Source organism: Molossus molossus, unplaced genomic scaffold (assembly GCF_014108415.1).
Source record: "Molossus molossus isolate mMolMol1 unplaced genomic scaffold, mMolMol1.p scaffold_m16_p_3, whole genome shotgun sequence".
Classification (NCBI taxonomy): Eukaryota; Metazoa; Chordata; class Mammalia; order Chiroptera; family Molossidae; genus Molossus; species Molossus molossus.
Genome location: NW_023425366.1, coordinates 32,258,670 through 32,286,285, shown reverse-complemented (window position 1 = coordinate 32,286,285; position 27,616 = coordinate 32,258,670). Strand labels below are relative to the sequence as shown.

The window sequence follows — 27,616 nt, the reverse complement described above, 5'->3', positions numbered from 1 at the left end:
TTGTAGAAATATACAGGACACATATTTCTTATAAACCAAGTGGCGGCATGTGTATTTTTCATTACACAAGTAAGCATGTCTCAGATATCCAATAAAACAACCATGGTCCTAGATGGATAGTCTCATTGCTTAAGAAGAACCACTATTATATTCATTTGCTCTTTTTACTATTAAAATATCAATGTCAAATGTCTAGAAGAAGGTGTGCTGATTCTTCTGAAGTACACATCCATACATTAGAGACAGCACGTTATTCGCTCTAGTTGCAAAGAATGGGAGGTGAGCCCTAGCCAGGTGGTTCAGTGGGCTGGAGCATCACCCCATTCACCAGTAGGTCATGGGTTCAATTCTTGGTCAGGGCACACACCTAGATTGCAGGTTCAATCCCTGGTTGGGGCACATACGGGAGGCAACAGATCAATGTTTCTATCTCACATCAATATTTCTCTCTCTCTCTCTCTCTCTCTCTCTCTCTCTCTCTCTCTCTGTCTCAAATCAATAAAAACATATCTTCAGGTGAGGATTGAAAAATAAATAAAAATAAAAGAATGGAAGGTGAACACCACTGTGCTTCTTGAGAGTTGTTCAGAAATGAAAAGGGACTTAGAACACTGGCATTTTTAATCAGTTTCAAGAGACATTGCAGAAAAGTTTGCTTCTAAAATCAGAGATCTGAAGCTATAACCTGAAGGACTAGCAGCTAACCCCCTTGCAAAGATGTGCTTGAAGCCTGGATAAGGTGATACATTCACTGTTGCAGTGAAAAGCCTTGATCTCATGCCAACATTTGGGGAAGGGCACTGGTTCTATGAGCCCTGGCCTTGGACATGTCACTCTGTCTGATTTTCCCACTTCCAAATGGAAGAGAGTCTTCATGGACACAGGTTTACATAACAGAACTAGCAGGCTCTGTGATAGGAAGCAGACACACAGTTCACATGCCTCAGGCAGTTCTGTATTGAAGAAACAGCACAGATGTCAAATACGGAATGTGTCACTTTCCTTCTCAGCCTTGTCTTGCAGAGGAAGGCCAGAGCCACAGTCACAGAAATCAGCAGTCACAGGACAGCAAAGTAACTTAATAAATTTGCAAATGTGTGGAAGCTAACAGCTGTTAATCATATTCCCCAAGGGAAAAAAAGACAAAGGGGTGGAGGGGGAATCAGCAGTTTCCCAGAAGTGAGGACCCACACAAATACTCTGGCAAAAAGAAAATGTGGAATCTGTTTTCTTGGATTCAGAGACTACATCCAAATACAAGCAGGCTTCTCTCCATTCTGCAGAATTCACAGTGGGAATGTACATTAGGCTGCTTCTCCCAGACCCTGCTGTGACCCTGAGCAGGCTCCACAAGAAGATCCCACAAGGAATTCACTGGTAAGAGCCTTTAGTTCATTCTTTTAAAAGCTCTACTTATCTCGGCTTCTAGAACTATAGCTCCCAAGAGAAATTGATGGGTGTGGAAGGTACTATTTTATTAATGCTGTAAAGAGTACAATAGGTCACACCAAACTCTGGAGATAAAAATCCAAGAATAAAACAAGATATTACACCCCATTTTCAGACCAGCACTGTTTTCTCCTCCAGAAGACAAGAAGCTTAGGCCAGTACCCTGCGTGGCTCCTGTGCAAGCTAAGAGCTGAGTAAGTTAGGAGAGCGGACAAGGTGTGCAGAAAATATTCCACGACAAAAATGCATGGACGCCATTCAAGTGCTGGTTAGGACCGTAGGACAGAGGGGTGACTGTGGACAGTGCGTTCCGAGGACCCGGAACGTGGACACTTACAGGACAGGTAGAGATGGTCTGCTCCCACTGAGTCATGCTCAGGCTCTCCTCCAGGCTCGTGCATTTCTTCATCACCACGTCCCAGCCACAGTAAGGATCCTGGGCCCCGATGCAGGCACTGGAAACACACCCAGGAGTCAGCAGAGAGCCAGCTTAACTAAACTAAGACATAAACTAATGCAAGCCTGGTCCCAGTGACTTGACATTGGAACTAGTTATGGAAAACAGTCTCAGTCTACACGTGAGAGAACATAGCTTTCTGCACACACCTGCAAGTATCCAATTATAATTAAATAACAATTTCCATTGAAATACCTATATTTTTTTCTAAAACAGAAGGCAGGCAACTAAATTACTATCTGTGTCAACATGAGCCTTTTGGTGTCATCAAAAGACCTAAAGTTAGAATTCTGCAATGCTCAAAACTACTAGTTGTTATCACCACCACCATCATCATCCCCTTAACAATAGATATAACCTGTTGAAAAACTACTGTGATAGGTCAAATTATCTCATTTAGACATAAACAACTTTGACAGGGAGGTATTATTATTATCACTTTCTTTATCATCACCATAATCATCATCACCAGCACCGTCATCATCACTATCATCAACACCTTGATAACAGATATTATTTGTTGAACACCCACCTGATATATCAAGTTATTATATCATTTTGACACCTAAAAATCTCTAATGAGGGAGGCATTAATAAAGCAACAAAACATCAAAGACACAAAATTTATGAAATTGGCCCAAGGACAAGCAAATATACTCAAAAACCCTGCAACATGGTTCGTTCAAATTTAATAAAATAAGTCTTCCTTTTCAGTACCATAGCTCAAAAATGTATTAAAAAATTTAATTTAATATTAGTTTAAACACCTGTCTAGAATATTGAACATAATATTCAGAAGTACTGTGCATAGTGGGTATTTTATTTCAGCTTTGTCTCAGTGAAGAAGTGCATACACAACCTAGGCTAGGCTTTTCCAGATGACTATTTGGGCCCCTATGTTTTAAATACAATAGAAGGTAGATGTAAGGGTGTAAGAAGTAGAAAGAGATAATAGTGAGAGAGCCAAAATTATACAGAGACCACCCCACAGAAAATCAGGGCATTGACTACCTGGGAAATCACTTTCTGATGGGGCCAGGAGATCAGGTATGTAGGCATCTGATGTGAGGAAAGCAAGGTGAGAACATCATGGAAGTCTAATTTCTTTATGGAGTTAGAAAGAAGAATAGGTAGCCTGGCCGGTGTGGCTCAGTGGTTGAGCATTGACTCATGCACCAAGAGGTCACCAGTTTGATTTCTGGTCAGGGCATATGCCCAGGTGATGGGCCTGATCCCCAGTGGAGGGCATGCAGGAGGTGGCCAATGGATGTTCTCTCTCATCAATGTTTCTCTCTTTCTCTCCCTCTCCCTTTCTCTCTCTCAAATCAATAAAGAAAAATTTAAAGAAAAAGAAAGGAAAATAAGTAATAGTTGCACATCAGTCAAACATGGGACCATTGAGGTAGTATAAATAATAATCTAGTTAACATTAATGAGATAAAACAATACTAACACACCAAATATGTTAACCACATATTTGTTAAGCACTGTTATGATAACCTTACCTCTATTAGCTCATTTCAAATTCAGATTCTTATATAGGACCTCAATTAGTCACTACATTTATTCCCACTTTAAAATGAAGAAACTGAAGCAGAGAAAGGTAAAGTTCCACAGCTGGGAAAGATATATCTAAAGACAATAATCAAGCAATAGAGGTATAACATTATTATGTAGCTTATTACGCAATTATTATTTATTAACTACCTAAAAAGTTCAACAGGAACATTTACAATTGGTGCTTCTCACAGCAGGACAAAGTTGAGGTGGAAGAGGCGTGAAACCATGGCTTGTCACCATAACCTCAACAGACCTTTTCATAAGTGACCAGGCGCATGCTAAAAGGTACACTTAGCACATTCAATGTCTCAAGAGTTTATTTCTGCAAGTGTAGATTCCAGTCAAGCAAGGTCAAACGGAAACTGGTTTGAGGCTCCAGACAGGAGCGAGGGGAGAGGTTTTTATAGAGAAAACATGGAAGCAAAGAAAGGAAATTGCTTGATTAGCTCTAGCTCATGTGGTTGCTTGTTCAGGAAAGCCTGGTTGGCGGTGTGCGACTGGTTGGTCTTCCGTTTCATTGTATCACCTTCCAACGCACTGACTGACTTAGGTTTCATTACACAGGCTACCAAGGCATTAGGGCCACTCACGTCCAACGGCCTCCTTGTTTATTGACTTTAACACTCATATTACTTTCATGCAAAAAAAAAAAAAAAGAGAGAGAGAGAGAGAGAAAGAAATCAAACAAAACAGTAATAAAAGGCAAAGTAAAAGTTCTCCTTCTCCAGAAGTAGGCACTCTTCACAGTTACATATTTCGGAGACAGTGTCTCAATACAAATAAGGGTTCATGTATGGATATATCTACATGTATTATATATATTCTTTATATATTTATACATTATTGTTGTTTATATTTACAACAGCTGTATGTAACATGTGCAAAGGGCACTCACTGTACACCCTGCCTCCTGTTTTACTTTTTAGACATAATTATACATCACAACACTTTTTCTTGTCAGTAAACATAGCTCTACCTTATTCCCTTTAATAAATGCATAGTATTGTTACCTTGATGAACCACTATGTATTTAAATTAGCAAGGCTGCAATGCATGTCTTTGTACATATTTTCTCCGTGATAAACTTTTATTGATGGACTAAAAGTCATGGGTATTTACACTAAGAACCTTCTGCAGCGGCTGTGACCTCCCCAGTGGTGACAGTGGGATCTCACCCACAGCATTCTAGTCTCACTGAATCCTGGTTGACAGCACGCACAGTGTGCATCACACATGGCAACGCCCACTCCTGGTCCTCTGCATGTTGGCGAGCAATAGGGCACAGCTACACTTACAGAAATCATTCAAAAGACCTGAATTCCTTTTCATGTTTCTTATTAAAGCAGCATCATACAACATTACAATTTCAAAAGTGGGGAAAATTCCTCCAATTCCCTACCTTTGCCCAGTGTTCCCCTTGCCAAGCTACCCGGAAGAGGGAAACAATGCCACATGGTTTCGTGAAATATTTTAAGCTGATTTAAATGAAAAGCTGCTTGTACAAACATCATTTTTTTTCCCATAATGCTGCCAGTTCTTCACATTCTTAACATTCCATTTATCCCTTAAAGTATTAAAACTTCTCTAAAAACACAAACACCCATTCATTAAAAATAGCATTTATATATAAATGTTTTCCTCACTTAAAATACTTCAAACCATGGGTAAAATTTTGATGAGGTCTACTTTTATTCTAAATTATACTTTAAGGAAAACAAGTCATCCTAACTTATTTGTTTGGAAAGCGGGTTTTTAAAGAGACCACGGGAAACCACAAACTTCCTGTTAACCAACATGAAGATGACTTTCCTTTATTCCACTTCGAAAACGTTTTTCTTTGAATGATGAACCTTTTGAATTGCCTTATTTTTGTGAATAACCTTAAATTATTCTCTTTTGACATATTGCTCTGGTGTTTGAAATGAACTGAATTCAGAAAAAGAAGTCAATCAGAATCTGATGGATTAACTTGAAAACATTTATTGAGAGTCTGTTGTAGCGCTAAGTGTATATTTAGAGTCAAGCCTTAATTCCAGAAGAAGGATAAACAACTCTCCCTTTTCTAGGATGCTGCACAGCTAAGAAAAGCTAAGAGTCGCCCTGGCCGGTTTGGCTCAGCGGTTGGAGTATCCGCCTGCGGTCGGGAGAGACCCGGGTTCGGTTCACGCTAAGGGCATGTACCTCGGTTGCAGTTTGTCCCTGGCCCTGGTTGGTCGTGCGGGTGGCAGCCATTCGATGTGTCTCTTTCACATCGATGTTTCCCTCTCTCTCTCTGCCTCTTTCTCCCTTCAACTCTATCTGTACAAAAAATGGAAAAATGTCTTCGGGTGAGGATAAAAAAAAAAAAAAAAGAAAAGCTAACAGCCTACACTACTGGGATAGTTTTAGTCCTCCTTCTTGTTCTTAGACACATATTCTTAATTGTAATAATAATATATAATATATAACTAATTAATTAATAGAAATAATAATATGATGACATTAAAATATTTGGCCACAGAGGAAAAGAAAAGGAAAAAATGTACTCGTACCATGGTTGTAGCGCAAGAGAATGGGCATAGCAGAAGGTAGGGGCAGCCCATGGTTATCTCTGTAAGATGGCACACATATATTTTCTTTGCTTTCATTATTTACCTGGATCAAAACAGATATGTTTCTACCATTGCCAGAGGTGGATTTACAATGAAGCTAAAAAAGCTTTACTTCCTGGAGTCTTTACTTCTTTAGTTCAGAAGGCCCTTTAATGCCCTGTGATTGGCCCTAGTCATTTTGTATTTATAATTTGATATTCTTTTCCATAGTGAGAACCCCTCCCAAATGGTATAATCTACAGGCACCACAACACCTTAACTATTAGAGAAAAGTAGCATGTCTTCTGTTTCTTAATCTACTAGTCAAGTAGGTTCAACACACTTTGTCCATTCATTTCCCACCCTGTCTAGGACCTGGGGGTGTGTGCTGTGACTTTGCTGGAAGACACTGGGTTCCAGCCCACGCCCACCTCAGACCCCTCTTACAGTGTGCTCTTCACAATTGTAATTAGCATGTTGGTGAATGTACTTTGTTTTTCCCCCTTCCATTTTCTAAATAGTCGTAATGATAACGTACACATAATGTCTTCCTTTTTCCAATTACTGTCATGTCACACAGATGTCTTCATAGTCATTACTTAATGGCTTCGGAATAACCCACTGAGCAAATAATCCACTGAATAAGTATATCACCACTTGTTGATTAATTCCCCTACTATTGGAGATTGAGAACTGGAACACTGGTTGTGATTCAGGAATAACTGTAAAAGTAATTGGACAGGGATGTCAGGCTCAGAGACTGGGTCCCAGTGCAGTCCACCTGAACTCTGCTGCAATGATAAATCGATCCTGGGATAAAGCCTAAGGTAACTCCAAGGCCCTTTGGCTCGAATCAACAATAGATTTTCTGGAGATTTTATTTATACCGGGATTTCTCATTAGATTCTGAGCCTGTGAAGACTGGGTCAGGGCTGCTTCATCTGTCATCATCCATGCAGGGCCTGGCTTGGCGTTTGGCACATATGAAATTCAATAAATATACTAGCAATGAGTTAACTAAGGAAAAACCACAGTCTTTAGAGGCTACACCAAGGCCAACACAAACAAAACTCAAGACATTGAGATTTGGAAAATATTAAATTTATACCAAAGGGAGAATAGTTTGGAAAACAGGTACGTGTCAAAACATCTTTCTGAATGTTTATGTGATTCATAGCTGAATGGACAAGGTTGTCTGGATGGGGACATTGTGGGGATCCTGCAGTTTCTGTCTATAAGTGTACATTTCTCCCATCAGGCAGAGGCTGTCTTTAGAGAATATCTCATTAATAAAGGCGCCAACCAATCAACTCTACCGTTTAAAACTTTGCCATTTCAAGCAATAAATGTCTTAATTTCCAAACTAATTTTCTTAATGAGGTGTTAATTTCTTTAAATAAAAACTAGTACAAGTTGACTGAATTAAGGATGAATAAAGACCCATTCACAAATACAGTCATGGTCATTGTCTTAAAAGTCTCATTTTTCCTTCCAGTTTTATGAAGCAAGATTTAAAAGGCGTGTGTCTTCTGTTTTATATGGAAGCTATGATTCTTCCAGTTCTTGGCTTTTCTTCTCTGCACAATCAGTTTTATTAAAGCAAAAGCAAAACAAACACCTAAGGCCCAAGGGTTTTCAATCCTTTGGCTAATGTTTTATATCACCACACTTTTTCTGTAAAGGGTGTTTTACTGTTCCACAAGAACTTAAGTTTTCTTTTTAGATTATAAAATAAAATAGGAGAGAGAAAAGAGGCTGAGTGTCCACCTGTTAATTTGATAAATATTTACTGAGCCTGACTGGGGCCAGGCACCATGCTGGAGGCTGGAAAGACAGACAATGGCCAGCCACTGGGAGCTGTGTTCCTAGGGGCCGAGCAAAGCCGACTCATAGCAGTACTCAAAAGTTCTAGTTTCGGTTCTATGACTAATGAGTCTTTGGACATTCTTTCTGATTCAGATCCATCCCTCCCTGTAAAATGTTCACTTTACAACCTGATAGGTTTATCTTATCTCATAATCGTGGTGGATGTTAAATTAAAAATGAAGAATATATAAAGTCTCCAAGGGACCACTCTGTAAAGTACATGATCGTTAAGTACTTTGTGCATATCTGATACTACTACACTGATTAATATTCAATGTAAACCACTATTTAAAATTTTTTTAGAAATCTAATTTATGTAAGCATTAAAAAAAAGAATATAAGTATCCAAAGAGAAAACAATATCATGTTATTCAGAAAACATTAAGGTATAGAGTTAATTTATGTAATTTAATCATTTTAACACCTAATGTTATAAATCAGTGTACATAATGTTTTAAGGTCCATTCATTCCTTCAATATGAAAATATTCTGATTTAGGAGTCAGCAAGTGATAAACCTAAAGTTTTACTGAAACAGCTTACAGGGAAGTGCTCTGCCCTGGCACCCGGGTGGGTTTTCATGTCCCACACGGGGCAAAGTGTAACCACAGCTGACCGGAGCTTGGGCAGGACACCCGGTGATCCTCCCTGATCACAGCGTGTGTGAGAACGAGGAGGAGCTGTGCTCGGCCAGCGCCCTCCCCCCTCCCTGTTCCCGGGAAGCGGTCAGGAGCCTGTCTAACCGAGCTGCAGGCCACACCACCCAGCTCTGCAAGGAGGCGCCCTGGTTCTCCTGTGACATCGTCGTCGGGCCCCTTTTGTTTTGGTGTCATCCCGTGGGACAAGGGACATGGGTAGCTGACACCTTTTCTGCTCCTACTTTTATTTTTCTATGAAAGTAATAAATGATCTGAATCTAAAAGTTATTTTACTCCTCTGCCTGATGAATCTGTGAGCCTTGCTGACAGCCACGCCCATTCATTAGGATCTGTGGCTGCCTCCAAGCTCTGAGGACAAAGCTGACTGGTTTTCAGAGAAGCCAGAGAGCCTGTGAAGCCTACAGCGGAAGTGGGCTGATCCCTGATCTAATGAATGCGCAATCCTTAACATGACTTTAAAAGTCTTTATCAAAAGCTCTCCCCACTTCACCCAGGCGTGGCAACCTTTCAGACCAGTCGGAATGCGTCAACATTTCCCTGAGTGGGAAGGTGGCAGGAAAATAATCTGACTCTACCACTAGCCCCAGTCCTGTGCCTAGTCTCTTCTTCCTGAAGCAACGAAATGGACGCTCTATCAGCTCTGCCAAAGTCTGTTTTCCTGCAGGTGTAAGGTTATGAGTTCACACTGGTATTTATATCTCGGGGAATAAAGACAGTGACTAGTCCTTGCTGCTCCATCCTGTGCATCTCTATGGAGACCTTTTTTCCACTTTCAAGACCTCACCCAGCTATTGGGGAGCCCTGAAGGTAGTCCCCGAATGACGACAGCGTACCTACCTTCCACTGTCCTATGCAGTACCCATATCTGGGCCTGTCCTGATCCCCAGGGTCCTCAAAGTTTGCAAAATGTTAATTCACTCTATGAAACTAACACACACATGTGAAGCAAGTCCTAGAGTACTAGAGGATGCACAGAGAGGAAAACGTTTCTCTAGCACTCTACACGCAAGAGGTAACCACCCATTCTGATGAATGACATTAATTCTTTGCCTAATTTCCCCATGCCATTGAGTAAATGGTTGTGGAAAAAAAAAAAAAGGCGACAATTAAAACCTATATTTTAACTTGTTTTTTGAGATCAAATTTGACTAAAATATCTATTTTTAAATAATGTTCTTTCAGAATAACTGAGGAAAACAGCTGTGTGAAGGTAAAACATCATGCCATCTGTCTGAGGTTACGATACGTGCACAGCACGGATGGTGCAAGCTCTCCAGCCTCCCCCGAGGCTCCAGGATCACCTCTAGAAAAACTGGAGAACGCAGATTCACTTTAAGATAATAAGGGGGTGCAAAATGCCTTCTGGTCTGCTGGATCAAGCAAATGAGGAAGAAACCAATGGACGCAGCAGAGACTAGCTGCCTGTAGACCTGCGTTTGGCCTGTCCTGACACTAATCAGCCAGCCTCTCAGGGAGGAACACAGGCAAAGTGCCCTCAGAAGCTGCCCCCCCCCCCCGAAATCTGACCACTGAGCCTGAGGTCCTCACTGGAGCAGGGACAGCACAGAGAACCCAAGATGAAGCCTGGGCCTCGGGAACAGAAGTCCCAGCTCTGAAACTGCGTTTCCTAACACTAGAGCTATGTGACCTTGGGCAGGACAGCAAAAGCCTAAGCCACCGTTTCTTCATTTGAGAAATGGAGACAATAGGGACTTTACACTCGGAGTATATGATGGACATGATAAAATGGTGGTAAAATCGAGCACCCTGCCAGATATGTGGCAGGAACATGTGGAATTGTATCAGTTGTTATCATTTATAAACATTCATCAAACTGTACATTGCCTTTGAAAAACCAGATATTCTGAAAAATGAAAAATGGGAATGTAATTAGTTAAGCTCAATTTCTCTTCTTAAACACTTCAAAATTCATTAATAAAGCTGGGTTTCTAGTAACAACTAAAATTACTTACATTCTACTAAAGAAAGTCTAATTAAAGAAGAAATCAGTAACTGCTGGCTACTCAATTGTTATTCTGTTCCTATTTAGTGTGCTTCTTTAGGCATGTTTCTGAAAAATCAACATTGCTTTTGTCAAAAACAAACAACAACAACAAAAGAGCCACCATCCACCCCTTCACCCCCACCCCAATTCATATAAAGAAAATCTGTTCATGTAGATATTAGTTTCTTAAAAATAGATTCTTTTCTCCAGCTGATCTTCACTAGGGAGATTTTCACTCTGTCTTTCTACAAAGAGATGTCAGAGAAACATACCGGAAAGAATCCAGAGAAACTCTTGCGTTAAAATAAAGATTTCCTGCCCTGGCCTGTTTGGCTCAGCGGGCAGAGCAAAGGCCTGCGGACAAAAGAGCTGCTGGTTTGATCCCGGTTAAGGGCAGGTACCTCGGTTGTGGTCACATAGATGTTTCTCCCCCTCCCCCCCACCTGAAGACAGGTGGAAAAGGATCCTCAGGTGAGGATTTAAAATAAGATGTTCTTTTCTCAACTGCAGTTGTTAAGAGTCAGATGCAAACTACCCCACACAGAGTGTGGGCACACAGAGACCACCATCCATTGGTCTACAGTGAAGTTATTAATCTCTCTGCTTTCCTCTGAGCGAGGGGAGGAGTAAACAGCAGGAAGACGCAGCTCTGGGTATAACAGGTGTAACAGTAAAATCTCCCCGCAGGAGCCTGTGATGACAGACAAGTGGCCTTAATTTCCTTGACAGAAAGAGGGAGCTGTGACCTGCCTGCAGTGCCTGGCGTCAGTCACGCGAGAGGTGAGAGTGAGCACGATGAGGCCTGGCTTCCCGGACCCGATGCAGCACTTAGCTGTCTAACCTACAAGGAGCCGAGCACCTGTAACCCAGGCCCAGTGAAGGAAACATCATGAAAGGACGAAGGAAGGGCCTCATGCTTTGTAAGCTACGAACTGCCACTCTGGCACCAGAAACACAAGACATGCAGCACCAGCCTGTACCTTCTGGCACAGGCATGCCCCAAGGAAGTCACTGTTCCAATCAGAGCTCCTTGGGACAGAGATGCAAGACTGGCACCTTCTCACTGCATTCTGATCTGTGACATGTCTGTTAGCAAGACCCCCACCCTCCTGTCCCCCACTGAGCCATCAGCAACTGGGCAGAATAATTCCTGCCCTAAATGAGTCCTGTAGGGAACACAGATCCAAACAGATTTTAAGCAACCATTGGTTAAGTTAGAGAAAAGGTGCTACATAAAAGATAGTTGCTGATAAAGATCACCATTTGGTATTAATGCTCACCACAGCATCGCCATTAGCTGGGAGGTCCCTAAAGTTATTTCTCAGCACTCGAATACCAAGGAGGGCCTCAGAGTATAGACTTCATTTTCCAGAAGACGTACTATACTGTAATAATTTTTATTGTATATAAAACTTTCCTTCTACATAAGAATACCCACTTTGCAGACAGCTTTAAATTTTGCACTGTACACATTATCCCATTTTATTCTAGAGTAATTTGTGAGTTAGATAAGAAAGTGAGATTTAAAATACTGTGGTGACCAGGTCAGGAACAGCATGTACAGGTCTGTAATGTGACTCCCAGCCCCTGAACCCAAAGCTGGTGCCACTGGGTGCCTGGTTTGAGAGTGACCTGTAAGTGGTGTTTGTGAATGATATATCCAAATGTCCACTTCTACTTCTACACCAAGTCTACACTGATGCCCTGTTTTGGGGACTGGAATTAACAGGAGCCCTAATCCTTATGGACACTTGAGGTTGTGATTTCCCCAGGGGCAGTCTTGAGTCGGGGGACAGAGCATTCATGCAATATTCCGACATTAAAGTGCTGGTCAAGTGTATGGTGTACACGGAACTTTTCAGTTTCCAAGCATGTGGGCCTGCGTTTTTCCAAACTGAGCTTCAAACATCACTGGGGCCAGTAGTGGTCACTGCACGGTGATGAGCAGACTGGCCGAGGCAGTGAGACAGGGTGTGAAAGCACATGGGTCTCCCTGCACCTATAGAATCCCTGCGCGTTGTCTCCTCCCAGGGTCTGAGTGACCCTGGAGCCCCAGGAGAGAGAACGCATCCCAGGACAGCTGATGCCCAGGACAGCACCATGAGGACTGCCCGGAAAGGGGGCATCATTGCTCCATCTGAGGGGATTAGCTTTGGACTACGGGGACTCACTGCATATTGTTCTCTCTGCTATATATCTGATCATATATAGAGACTGTGCACACACACACACTACACAAATAAAACTAAACTTGTGCCAAATCACTATCAGCATTATCTCTGAGTGCTCTAATTTATTGTAACCCTGGCAGTTGCTTGCAGATGTTATCATGCAGCTCCTCCTCCACGGACACTGGTGGGTTATTTTCATCAGTTAATCAGTTTGCACCCAAACTCTCTGCATCCTGGGATTCAGGACTCACAAGGACGTGAAGGCCTTTCAGCCATTCAACCACAGGGGATTTAAAGACCTCTGGCTCCCGTGCTGTCTCTCTGGTGGCACAGCTAAAAGGGGCACCGACGGACAGCATGGACGCCGGGGCTGCCCTACCTGCGCGTGAGGTGGAAGTGGCACCTCCTCAGTGGGATCCGGGCCACGTGCTCCCGCAGGCCCACGAACAGGACGCTCTGGCTGTGGAGGATCTGCAGGCTCCTGATGGGCTCCCTCTGCCGCTCGGGGAAGAGTTCGATTTCTTCCAGCAAACAGCTACCCGAGGTCTGAGTCAGGGGTGCGCGCACCTTCTTAATGGTGCCGTAGTCTGCAAAGGCAAGAAGGAAGGAAGGAAATAAGGTCAGTGGGTCTCCCAGGTCACTGGACAGTTAAGCAGCCATGGTTCTCCAGCCTGGCTGCATAGAGATTCATCTGAGGAGCTTTGAGAAATGATGATGCCTGGGCCCCAAGCCCGACCGAGTCAATCAGGTGTGCTGGATGTGGGCCTAGGTGCCAGTCGTTTTTACAGCTCTCGGCAGACGTAACATGCAGCCAGAAAAGATGACCACTCGGCTCCCATCTGCCTCGTCCTGGCACGTGTCTAGTGACCAGAGTTTGCTGGGGCTCAAAGGAGCCCAATTGGTGCTATCCCATGTGGAACATCGGGTGACAGAGATGATCTTGGTTTCCAGTGTCAGAGGGGTTGACTTTGCTGCCCCAGCAGAGCAGACGCCGGGCCACACCTTTCCATCCTGCCCGGGAGTCTATCCTTCGCTCTCTCTTCCCCGTTTACATCACTTCCCTCTTCTTCATCTCTGATGTTCTTCTCGGGGATGCATTTCTTGGTCTCAACTCCCCAAAGCCTTCTTTCCTGTACTATAAACATCCCTTCCTGACCTGGACCCCTCCCACCTGCAGTTTTTCTGCTCACTTACTTACAAGCAGTGCCCAAGGACAAATGACCCTGAACCAGGTAGACTCCCCAGATTGGCTATGAGGGGCCCAGAAGAAGGATCTTTCAGCCAGTGAGGGGCATGGAATGGTCAATGCTATGTGTCAGACAGAATCAAAACACAGCTGTTGTCCCAGGTGCCCTGTGGTGAGGCCCCTGCTACCAGCCTGCAAACCAGCACATGAACCCAACCCTCTGGAAGCATTGCCCCAAACATTAATTCCTCAAATCATCATGAAGGCAGTGACTGAATAAAACTCATCAGGGTCCAAAGTTTCCAACAATCTTATTCTATACACACACAAAAAAAGGCTAAGACGTGACCTAAAACCAGAAGCAAATCATGAACCTTTGGGTCGGAGGCCTCCTGTCGATCATTAACCTTGGAAGACTCTAGACAGAAAAACCTTTTCAGTTTTGTTTTGTGAAAGTCCTTAGAGTAGAGATATTCACATTTACAGAGAAAAGGTGTTTACGTTTAAAGAAAAAATACATATGCAGACATACACTGCCCTGAATTTATTTTAAAATGGATATCTGAAACATCTTTGTTGAACATGTATTGATTAGGAACTGGCTACAAGGTAATACATGCAGTATTAGTAAACCGTTGCTTAATTTTATTTTAAGCTAGCTGGTTTAATGTGTTTGAGAAATTTCAAGTATGAAAAGTATAATTATGCTATATGCTGGGATGATTAAAAACATAGTACCTGTCTTTGAGGAGGAAAGTATGTGTTTGTAAACAGAAGAGAAAGAGAGAGAAAGAAAGAAGGAGGGAGGAATGGAGGGAGGGAGGGGGCAGCCTGTGGAACCGGAAAGCAGATATTTTAACGTATGCACTTTACAGACTTAAGTATGCAATAGAATTTGTATGACTTTAGTGTGTAAGTCCAGTGAATTTTGAGTTGGAAATCGCAGTGCCCAGCAGGTGGGAAATGAACCTTCAGTGCTTTGGGGGTTCCTGCCTGGATAGTGCAAAGCACAGTACACAGCATTAGTTACATCGTCATCATACCATATGATTTTATTACAAATGGGTACATTTGAAACATAAAATAGCCAAGGGATACAATTCTCCTTGGAATAAATTAAATACAATAAAGAAAAAGAAAGCCTGAGTAATCCTCCATTTCAGAGAAGGGACGGGTTAAAGGAATGGCGTCTCTGAATCCCACAATGGAACTGATGCCACTATACTGAAGTAGATTTAATCTGGGGCCCTGGGGGTGGATACTCAGAATCCCCACCGGCCAGCACCTCGCCCAGCAGGTGATGAGTCAGACCCTGTGTGTTCCTGGGGCTCCAGTCCAGGGTGCTCCCTCATGACTCAAGCAAGGCTGAAGCACATTTGCTCTGAAGCTATAGGACATGGCAAAGTCATTGCTCCTTTTAGTGGCAGAGAGGCAGGGTCAGATCACAAAAGAGAACCCATGAACAAACGTCTATTTCATTTACACAACAGAGGGACCTTCGGGGCACTTTATTTGTTGTGGTTGTTTTGCTTGACAACATTTATCCCAGTTTAATTGCTAATTTGCTTGCTTTGTGGCTTCTACACTTGATCTTAAACTCCAAAGGGGCAGACACATGTCAGTTTTGTCTGATGTTTGTAGAGGGGCCAGACTGAACAAACAAAGGAAGGAGGAGAGGGGAGGGGAGGGAGGAGAAGAGAGCAAGGGAATGAGGAAGGGAGGGAGGCAACCTGGACTGAGAAAGTCGCCATCACCCCTGTAAGTTGCTAAAAATAGTCCTGGTCAATGTTTTTCCATTGGACTTTAATGAGAGCTATGATATTGGAGTAAAGGTGAAACAGGAAATATTATTCCCCAGTTCCCCAAATTGGATAGATTTTTACCAAACAGGTCAAACTAAATATGAATGAAGGAACTATTTTAATGTGTTTCATCTAAATCCTTAACTCTGAAAATTTGCCATAGAAAAATAAAACCATGTACACTTCCACACACCTGAAGTTCAATACTCTAGTCAAAGGGAGCTGCAGGGGAAAAAACCATCGATGCCAGAAATCTGTAACACCTTCTCAATAAGTCTTTAAAATTCTGAGATGAGAAATGAAAGAACAAAGTGGCCCTTCCTGTCAATCATAGCTCATCTACCCAGGGAGAAAAGAGGAGAGTGATGGGGGAGATGCAGAACCTAGCTGACGGAGCAGGGAACTGGCCCAGGATTAGCACAGACTCTCATAATATTAGCCTTTTAATGCAAATGTCAACTACTAAAAATGTTATGGACATAAATCTGAGGTTCATATGTTTATACTTTATCTCTCAAATGGAACGCTATAGACATTCATTGGAAAAGAGACAGAGCTACTGCAGGATTTTGAGGACTGGTCAAAGCTGACAAAACAAATGACCCTGACCCACCTTTCAAACAGAAAGGTGTGGGTGATGCGATCTCTCATCAAACACAGCTTGAATAATCAACATGTTAAAGCTAATGAAAACAAGAATAAAACTAATAAATTGTCCCAAAATGACGCTAACATAAAAAGAAAAGCACAGCCCTCTGGTGAGGCTCAGTGGATTGAACGCCCTCCCCTGGACTGAGAGGTCCCACTTCGATTCCCTGTCGGGGCACATGGCTGGGTTGCGGGCTCAGTCCCCAGTGAGGGGCGTGCAGGAGTCAGCCAATTGATGTTTTTCTCTCTCTCTCCCTCTAAAAAATCAATAAAAACATATTTTAAAAAATAAAGGCACAGATGGCTATCTTGATGTACACAGACAAAATATATAGACCACCTTCATTTTCCGAATTCAGTCCATTTTCTGAATTCAATGAGCTAAGTTCTTGGGGACAATGAGCGATGTCATTGGTAGGACCACCTCTAATGCAAATTATGTACCATCATTTTGTTTTCTAAGCCAGAATTTCAAACAGTCACAGGACACTAGAGTTGGATGGGACATAAAACAATATTTTGAATTTCGCAGGTGAGAAAAGCAAAGCCCAGAAAGGTTGAGTTGGAAAGATCAGATTATTGGGCCAGAATGTAGGTCCGCTTCATATCAATCAAGAACTGGTCTCTAAATCTTCAGGGGTGTTTTTGTTTTGAAAGCATGTAAAGATAGCATGCAATTTCTATAATGGCGAGTCAGTAATCGGAGAGCTGATGACTTCCTAAAAGATCAGGTGGACTGATAAAACAGTGTACTTAATGGCAGTTGTTATCCAAGGCAAAGATTAAGCCATGATTTATAAACATGCGCTTATCTTATAGACTTCAAAACACAGATAATGAATGTATAAGTAGGGCCAAGCCCAGGGCAAATCTCACTCTCTATCAGGCTTGAGGCTCTCATTTTCATAAACTCAGGAAGCAAACAAGAAATAATCTGATGATAAAAAAAAAACAACCTTCTATTTCAGTTTTTTTAAAAAAGAGGATTTAAAGTAACAAAAGATTTGTTTCATGAAAATCTTTGCAATTGAAATAATAACTTGAAACCGCTAACTGTTGTATGTAATGTAAACTCTGTCTATTGTAAGCTCTAATGCTCCTAACTCAGTTATTAGTTGTTGAAAATTAAACATATGTTTGACTTTGGAGGAAACGATCAATGTCCAGTTTGCTAACTAACATGAGTTTAATGGTTTTAACAGGATTCTATTTTGCATCTTGATAGAGATGGCCAAGTATAACAGTCTGTCCTTTGGTATGAAAATATGCCTTATAGTCAGGACTGATATAGGCTCAAAATTCATATGTTTAAGTTCTAATTCCTAGTACTTCAGAATGTGGTACTTAGCTACAGAGCCCTTAGAGTAGTAGTTAAAATAAAGTGAGGTCATATGGGTGAGCCTTAACCCAGCGTGACCAATGTCCGTAAAGAAGAGGAAATTGGGATACGGACGGGCACCCACATGGAGGACACGCTGAGAAGACAGGCACCTGCAATGTGGGAGGCCTCAGAAGAAACTACAGCTGCTGACACCTTGACCTTGGATATCCAGACTCCAGACTATGAGAAACAAATGTGTTGTTTAATCCACCTCATCTGTGGTACTTAGTTATCTTCATTATGGCAGTCCCAGCAAACCAGCACAGGGACTCCAAGAGTGGGAAGTATAAGAATAGATTTTGTCGTCCAGATAATTTGCACAAAGCAATTTCAAAAACAGACTGTAAATTATTTTCCCTATTTCCCTTAATATGACAAATGCTAATGCAAAGGTGTTATCAATCAAATGTTAGACTCAAATCCTTTACCTTGTATGATCACCACATAAGATTTACTTTATTAACAAATTAGTATTTTCAAACATTAACATTTATTTTATTTAATGTCTATAACCTATACATATGGTTATAGGTTAGGAAAGAACAGGGGATAACAGGGGACATATAACATTGTGAAGAATTGATGCCTTTTGATAAACATTATACAATAATTCATATAGCTGATGCTGTTGCTCATGACCTTTAGGCTAATGACTCTGGTGATCGTTGGGAGAAATTAGAGAAAACTAATGAGTGCTCAAGATTGAACTTTCAAGTACTGAGGAAAAGGTTGCTGATTATAATAAATTTCTTTTTGGAGGATTTATAGAATTTCAGTCTCACCAAAATTCAAGATTTTGTGAAAAATACAAATCTGTTTGTAGGAAAGAAAGGGCAGGAAGGAAGGAGAGAGGGAGAGATGGGGGAAAAAAGAAATGTGGTCAACTCAATAAGACATTTACTGTCGCTGTGAATTAAATAATTTTTTGTTTTTCATACTTGTAGATGATCAAATGGCCTTCTGCCATTCACTAAAGCTTTAAAAATGAAACAAATAATAAGGTGACAGTCATTATACCTTAGGTGTACAGTGACCCCAATTCTGATTACCTTGAGAACCCTGAGCAATGAAAAAAGATGCAGAAAAATTAATTCTTCTTAAGAACAGCCTGAAGCACTTCCAAAACTCATAGTAAATATAAATATTTCCTCTAAGGTGCAATAAAGAACTCAGAGGGTGGAGTGGTAACATACTTGATATATAGAAATGTTTGTTTTGTAAGAAAAGAAAAACGTCATACCAAGAAACAAAGAGCTCATTCAGAAAAATATGTGTGATACAAACATGTAGAGCTTTTTGCAAAGCATAAGACAGTGAAATCTGTAATCCCGACTCCATTTTTCTCTTACCGTTTCTCTAAGTTTTGTCATGTTTTAAAAGAATGCTTATTATTCAGCTTTCCAAGTGCTGAATCCGGCACAGAAATTAAAACTCTGAAATGAACAAGTGGCAATTCTGACAACGGTTACCTGCAACAGGGCTGGAGAGTCACTGCAGACACAAGGCCAACAAACTGGGAAGCTGAATTACTTTATTTCCAAATGTGCACCGGACTAACCCTCCAACACTGTCTGAGAGTTGTTCTTAGGGCTTGTCTCATTGACCCAGAGTTATTGCAGCGCAATAGGAAACCATTTGTATTTGCATCCGTTGCTGTTCCAACCATTATCCGTAAGGTAATGATGAAATGCCCTCTTCCACTCACTGGGCAGCATGTTGCCATAGTAACAGATCATTATATAAAGTTCATCAATTCAGCCAGTCATTACCCCAAAGTAGCAGACAGCTAATATGTTATGAAAGTTCTTCCTTTTAACTTGTAATTGAGCAAATGAATTAAATTGGTCTTGGCACTGGGATCTCAGCGTTACATTTTGAAAGAAAAAAACAGGTCTTTTTGGCTACAGTATGCCTGAAAAGAAGATTCTAATTAACTCCGTTTATCAGATGCAACTAATGGCTTCTTTCTTCCCCCAAAGCATATGTGAGCCAGTTTAAACATCCTACTCACAAATTACGTGCAACATTCTTTTACTTCAGGTATTATTTTAAACCATTTTCCCGCATCCTGGCTTTTGGCTCCAGGGAGTCAGGTGCTGGGGGCCATAGCCTGTCTTGTTCACTGTGGTCTCACTAGAGTCTAGAGGGTTCCTGGCACACAGGAGGTGTTCAAGCAGAGCACATGGTTCAGTGTGTGGACCTGAAGTCTGATGGCCTTGGTTAGACTCCCGACTCCAGGTCACTAATGTCTCTGTGTCTTCCTCACCCTGGGGCACAGCTCACAGGTCCAGGGCCCTGCAAGGAATTTATTTATGCAAAAATGCAAAAGGCTTGGATGGTGCCTAGCACACAGGGTTCACTATGTAAAAATCTTATTATTATTTTCTTGCTACTTTAACTTATGGATAGATTGCAAGCCGTCTCACATTTTATCCAACATGAGCAAGCTCCCTCCCTGTCGGTTTTGCACATACGGAGCAGGAGGAGAGAAGATCACTCTATTACAACATCTTCTACTGCCTTGCCGAAGAAAACCTCAGAAACACCATTCAGACCTCTAAATCATAAGCTGATGCTTATAGGAAATTTACCACCGAAGCTTCCTGTGAACAAAAACCGTATTACGTTTAAAACGAGAGTGCAATTAATAGAGTCCTCTGGGCATCTTCTCTAAAATTCTCATCGAACCCCACAGCCTAAATCTCACTCTCATCATTCTGCAAAGGAGGCAATTCAAGTCTCCAGAAGGAAATTGCTTGTCTCAGATTTATTGCATCTAAATTACAACACAGCCACCCAGTTGGCAGAGTTGGCAGCCCTCCCATGACAGTCACCAGGCAGGAATACCGCGTCTAGATTACCCTCCCACCCCCAGCGGTGAAATTTATACTGCGTCTGATCCCATTAGGTGTGGATTCAGATGGCTGAGAAAAATCTATGCTAAGCACTTTTGTACTTTTGCAACATTAATTTAAAAGAAAAAGAGAGCTCTTTACTCAATGGAATACAAAAATTATTTTGTCATTTCTTCTGAATTGCCACATTATACTAATTATGAAGTAGTTAATTCATGTTTATGTTGACTACGAACTATTGCTTGTCTCACATACCAAGCTATTTGGTAGGTAGAGTTTTCACTCGTTTTTCAGGCATAATATTCATTCCTATGGCTTCAAACTGATCTGCGGTCTCTATTACAGACCCAAAACTCTCCCTTTAGTTTCAAAGGATTTCCAACCAGCTGTCAGACCTACACATGCAACTGCAGCTTGGCATATCCAGAACTGAGCTGTGTCTCCCCTTTGATCCAAATCTGTCCATGCACCCAAATCCTGAATTCATTTATTAGGATAAACATTTCAGTCTGACCTACCCCTACTTTTCATCTTCATCTCTTTTCACTCCACCCCCACCAGCTAATTTAAATTCTTCACCTTTCAGAACATCCATGCCTTTCTATACCTAAAGGTTTTGCATAATTTGTGTCTTCTCCTGGGAACATCTATCCATACCTTCTCCACCAGGTAAACATCGCCCTATCTCTAAGAGGCAGCTCCCATACGTCTCTTCTGGGGGGCATCTCTGACTCTCCTAGTTCAGGCCAGTAGTCCCAAATCCCTGTGCTTCTGGGATCTAGAGAAAGAAGTGCTTAACCAATCTTTGTGGAAAGTATGGGGAAGAATAAGCTTACACTTTTCAACTAGACCTGGAAGAATGAGCAGGCATTTACCAGGCAAAGAAGGAAATGAGGGCACGTGAGGGAGGGAGGGTAGCCTGACCAAAGCAGAGATTGGGGACCAGGGTGCAGGGACATGTCAGATTAAATGTTCCTTGGAAGTGTGGTGTATTGGGTTGGAGCCAGTTGGTAAACGGTTTGTGCAATGCTCGAAACGGCATCAAGGGTAAGGAAGTGCAGAATGTGTTTGAGTCTGTCAGACACAAACTCAGCTCTTCTCTCTAACTGTGTTTAAAGAGAATAAGACACAGCAATCAGAAGACGTTGAGTAGCCCAGGAATTAATTAACAGAAATTATGGGAGGGCAGTGGACTTCCAAAGGCATTGGACATCTGGAGTAAGAAACTAAAAATTCAAGTGGCAGGGAGGCCCAAGCTGGCATCCAATGGGCAGGTGTGATACATGTCATTAAATGTTCCTGTGCAAGGAAATAGGTTTATGTTGCGACACATTACTGAGATGAAAAGCTGAAATATTCAGCCACTAACTACGGCTACACTGAGGATGCAGATTCCATGACCCCTGGGATTGGGGGCTTCGGGGCTGACTTTCCAGTGTGGCTCCCTGTGTATACATTTGTTTTTGATCTATACAGCATCTCAGCTAAGTTCTTACACAGAAGGCAAATTATGAGTCTTAACAAAATTGATTGTTTTTCTCTAACTAGGATTCAAATGTTTGAAGGGCAGCCCTGTCCCAACACCAGCTACACATCTTCCAACCATAACGGCCCATGAGGGTCCCAGTCAGGCAGCAGGAGACAGAGGGCCAGCAGTGGGGACAATGGGCGGGTCCCTGGAGATGGCGCAGGACAACCACATAGCACATGAGTAGTCACCTGATTCCTGGGGTGGAAATGTGTCAGAGGATGCAGAACAAAACTCCAACACAAAGAAAAGGCTGGCTCACAGGTCACCAGAGATGTCAGAGGAGATGTCACCAAAACTGGGTGAGAGGTCAGAGCCCAGCCAGAACTAGGTGAGCTGGCACGCAGCCAGCACCCTGGTTTTCCTGGCGCACTCTGTGCTTAAGGCCAGGAAGGCCCCAGGATCTGAGAACTCAGAGGTGCAGGATTAGTCCTGAAAAAAGCTATCCGGTGAAGCACCACACGTCAGTGATTCATTGACAACCAAGACAACTTGCTCGTGTTCAATCCATGCAGAGAAGTATTAATGTTTCCCACTAATATTAAAAAAATAAATAAAAAATACCAACACTGAGTAATCAATACAATTTCTAACAGAGAGGAAAAAAACTGTACTTTAACTCCAAGAACAGCAGCTCATTGTAAAGATTGCCTTTAAAGACCCAATTTACCAAGGACAAGTCAAGGCCTCTGTGGGTGAGGCTATTTTCCACTTGAACCAGGGCTCATTTTCTATGGTCAAGGTCAGATTTTAAAAATTAATTAAATGATCATATCAGTGAGAACCTAAATGAAGCTCCCACCCCGATAATTAATCTTAGAGATCACTTTCAATACTAAGAGTGGGAAGTACAACTCTTAATATTTTAGCCTCACACATATTTCTAGTTAAACAAAGAAATCTTTCTTGAGCAAATTTTCCTTTCCTTTCTCTCACTCAAGTTTAATTCCTCAAGTAAAAAAATTACATATCTAATCAGTTTCTTTATACTCAGTTGGAACTCAAGAGTTAGACTAAAAATAGACAGCGCGAATTGCCCTTCTAAGCACTGTTTTAATCTCAGAATGCTTTAATAATTTCAAACAGAGTTAAGCTTTAGCAGTCTCCAGAAATCCAAAAAGTGACGATAATCATTCACTTAGACAGAAAGTTAATTAATTTGCATTGACTGCCCTTAAATGGCTCAGAGATTTTTTTTTTTCTTTTCTTCTTTCATATTTGGTGTTAGTTAAAATAGTGACAATGGGGCTGGCTGGTTGAGAGGATGGGTGGATGGACAGATGGACAGATGGTTCTCTGTTTCCCGTCTACCCATCTACTGAGCATTTTTATAGCACTTACTAAGGTCAGCTGATGCAAAACAAAGGAACTTTTTTTCTTCACATTGATTTTTTTTCGGTCTAGAAAAGTAACTGCCTACATAATTATAATTTCAGGTCTTCTTGACTTCAGGGGTTGGTTAAGTTCAGGCTGCTTTGATTCTTCATATAAAATCTCATTAGCAAAAGATACATCCTCAGCTTCTCCTAAGAAATGCTTATTTATCAAACACTTAAATGAGATAGGATCAGGTAGAAACAGCATTTGCCCCTAAGGACATTAACTTGAAACATCATCCTATGCTCAACACTGAAAACTGTTTGATTCCTTGATAAGGACCTCTGCAGCATTTTTCTAAAGAGAGTTCTGTTTAAAGACCATAAAATGCCCTATTTAAGAAATATCGACTTGGCCATCTCTGTTTCAAAAAGGAAAGTAGGAGGGAAATATTATAAACCAACAGATACTTGGACAGTTTTTTAACCTCACTTTGGGATTTTGCTATTTTTTGAAAGAACCCAATTAAAAGAAAACTGACGTTGACATCTCTGCAAAGGATAAATACTGCTTCTGCACATCGTGCACAGTGAAAAACTCACTGCCATCAGCTGCTGACCCAAATCACAGTTGGCTCCAGGCATCCCGGTGGAAGGAATCATGCTGTGTTAATTCACCAGGGTGATTTGGGGATAAGCCCTTTCTTCTAATGGGTTGCAGGTGGGAGCCACAGTACTAATCCACATACCTCACTCCCACACCCTAGTGCTCTTACAGGTCTGTCAAATCTCTTCCTTGGTCAATAAGGGATTTTCTACCAACATCTCCTCTGAGAAGGCTTATTTGCAAAGAAATGATGGGGTGTTTTTTCTTCCAATCACTCCACTGTGTAACAACTTCTGGAAGAAAGTCCATATAGATTATCATCGTTGACACTGCAATTATTCCTTCCTAGTCCTTCAGTGCATGGCTGTCTGCTTTAGAATTTAATTACCTAGAGGCCAAGGGCTAAATCTGCTTAGTAGTAAAGCGTCATTATTACCAGGCAAGGGCCATATACACAAGTTATCAAGGACAGCGGAACATGCTTAGATGAAGAATAAAAAAGGTAGACGTTCAAAACCAAGGCATAAACAATCCTACAGGTAATTTGGCTACTATGATCGGATGTGGTTCAGCTTTGGCCCAAGCAACTTGACACCTTTGCAAAGCCCTCATTACCATATCCTAAATGTTAGATGAAATCATTACAGAAAGATTTACTCTGAAGACAGCCTTCCTTTTAAGGGATCACAGCATTCTGGCCATCTGAGAGGAACTTAGTTTTCCTAGTGCCAAGATTCAATTTGTTAACACATTGTAACAGAATCAAATTATTCCAGGTTTTATGGTGCTAGGAAGAGTTTTGTTTTCTGATTTAACAGTTTAGGGAATGCCTGGGGTGGGCCAGTTGACAGCAATTATTCTAATGCCCACCAGCGATGTGGAGGTGTGGGGGAGTTCTAAACTTGTTCCTTGCATTCCCCAAGGAATCACAAAACGTCATCACAGAGGTCCATGTCAGCCCTAGGCAGTGGTCAGTGTCTCCTTGTAGGAATCCTGAATGCTCCCCAGGGGCCCTGAGTCACTGGGTGTCAGAGAGGCAGCGCCCCCTGGGGGAGAGGCACAGTCACTTCAATGCCTAGAGGTGACTTCAGGAGGACTTCCCTGACAGGTGTTTATCCTAGCAGCCAGGAAAGAACACGCACTCTGGTCACAGAACAAAGAAGGAAGAGGGCACAGAGACGGCAGGCGGAGTGCAAGTAGAGATGACAGCAAGCCTTACATTTTTATTGTTGTCAGGTAGGGAGTCTTTTTTGTTTATTTGTTTTTATTCATGGGAAATAATTGTTAAATGCCATAAGATATTTGGCAGTTCCCCCTTGCCCTCTTCTTCTATATTGCAGAAATTTTTCCCAGCCAGACGTGTGCTCACGGAACACTGGGGCCCATGGGAAATGACCTCACTCGGCCACAGCTCTTCAGTCAGGTCTAGATAACCAGACATAGAGCCAGTGATCTATGCAGTGGGCAGGTCGAACGAAAGGAGGAGCTCTTGCCCCAAGGAAAAGCATTTTATATTTAATGTTAAACTTTCCAAATTAAAACTTCCATGTAGAGGTTTTTCTGTTTGTTTTGTGTCTGTTTTGGTTTCGGTGAGAGGGTAGAGCATGTGTGGGATGGGGGCATTCAAGAGACCTCGAATGGTAGACAGATTGGTAAAATAGTTCCACAATGATGTCTCCTTCCCTTGAGTGGTCAGACCTGAATGTGGTGGTCACTTAGGTGATTAGGGGACATCATTATATGACGACCGTGAAAGGATTCAGCAGATGTCATGAAGATTCCAAATAAGTACATTTTGAGTTAGCCAAAGTGGGATTATCTTTTGTGGGCCTGGTTTAATCAGGTAAAAGCACTTAAAAAGAGGGTCTGAGCCCTGAGAATAAAGGCTCTCTTTGCAGTCTGGATGGAGTAGGGGGTCATGGGGAGAAGAGAACATGGGAAGGAACTGCAGCAGCCGGTGCAACATGGGACTGGCCTCTGCTAACAACCTGAAAGAGCTTGGAAGAAGATTCTTCACCAGTCCAGCCTTCAGATGACACTGCAGCCCACCCAGCATCTCAACTGACACCTGGTGAGACCCTGAGCAGATGATCCAGCTGAGCAGTGCCCAGGGTTCTGATCATGGGAACTGTGAAATAATAAATGTACGTAGTTTTAAACTGCTTATATTATATCACACAATGATACAAAACTAATAAATCTCTGAATATACTATTTAACCTTGTGGAATTGTTTGCAAAGCTGAGTATCTCCTTCTGAAGTCAGCGGCCTTGCTTCTGTTGCAGAAATAGGACGCTTCTTTGGGTACATGTCACTCTGTATCAACCCGCAGCTGACGGTGCCAGTGGGCCCCTGCCCCAGGTACGGCTACTCTGCAGGCTGACCAGCTGCCTTCGGTGTGGTCTGGCTTGGAGTCCTCTCTACAGCCAGACTAATGGTGATTAGGTAGACAGATCATTCTCCTTCTAAGCAGAGTGAATCAAGAAATGCATAGAGGGGTGACAATTAATGAGGCAGCAGAAACATGTATCCTTACAATACTCCCATTACTTGAAATGATCTGAGGAAGTCTTCCCCTCCACCAAGAGAAACTACTCCAAATTAAACACTATGACCAGGTAAGGACTGTGATCGTACCCATTTGATGGGAACTGAGGTGAGGAGAATGTTCCAACAACAACAAAAGAAATCACACGGCAGACTTGGAGGAGCAGCGTGGCGGTGATGTGAAGCGGAGTCCTTAGAAGAACAGTGTGTAAACTCTGTCTGAACAAATACAAGCCATTTGGAAACCAGAAGACCAGGGCGCTCCAGGCTGATAATGTCTCTTTGGAACTTGGAGTCTTCACAGAACTGAGGTCAGAGTACAGGTTACAGAAAATGAAGACAGAGAACAAGAAAACACGACAGCTTATCTTAAGGCTCATACGATGCTCTTTTAATTTTTAGTTGGAAGAGGAAATTATGGGGAAAATTACAGCTGACCCCATCCCAACTTGTCAGAGATTCTCCTATGGGGTAGGGGGGATCATTCCTGACATCCTCACCTTAATCTTTGGAGGGCTTAAATACTGGGCGAAGTGGACTTGTTCTCTCATTGACCATTTCCTGAAATTGGCACCTTGACTTTATCTTCGCTGATAACTCCATTTTCATCTTTATTCGCAACTACAGTGAATGCCAACAGCATCCCTGAGAGGCCCCTGAGACGTGTCTTCACGCTGCCTGCCCCCGTGCACCCTCCTTGGCCAGTGAATGTCTGTAGGAGAGTCAGACCTCTGACTTCTGCCTGGTGATCGTACACGACCTCCTCTGTCTCACAAGTTGCTAAAACTTAAGTGCATTTTTATTTTCATGTGTACTCAGCCCAAGTCGCCTATTAAAACTTTAAAACGAAGCAGGGAACAAAGGAAAAGACCACATAGGGATGCGTGTTTCACCTAATCATCTAGCACTTGGGATTTATGAGGTTTCCGGGTATAATTTGAGTTCCAGCTCTGGTATCCATAAATGCCAGAGATCTCACAGTAGATCTGAATCTACATGGGGACAAATCA

The 27,616-nt window shown here is 42.1% G+C and overlaps 1 protein-coding gene across 1 annotated transcript in view; it reads right to left on the bottom strand.

The window, feature by feature from the left end:
• Positions 1-27,616, bottom strand: part of SEMA5A (semaphorin 5A) — a 428,940-nt gene that overhangs the window by 72,914 nt on the left and 328,410 nt on the right. The window contains exons 12-13 of the mRNA XM_036280207.1: positions 13,116-13,323; positions 1,787-1,904 (exon numbers count right to left, since the gene is read on the bottom strand). Of these exons, the coding sequence (XP_036136100.1) occupies positions 1,787-1,904; positions 13,116-13,323 (326 nt within the window). The remainder of the gene's footprint in view (positions 1-1,786; positions 1,905-13,115; positions 13,324-27,616) is intronic.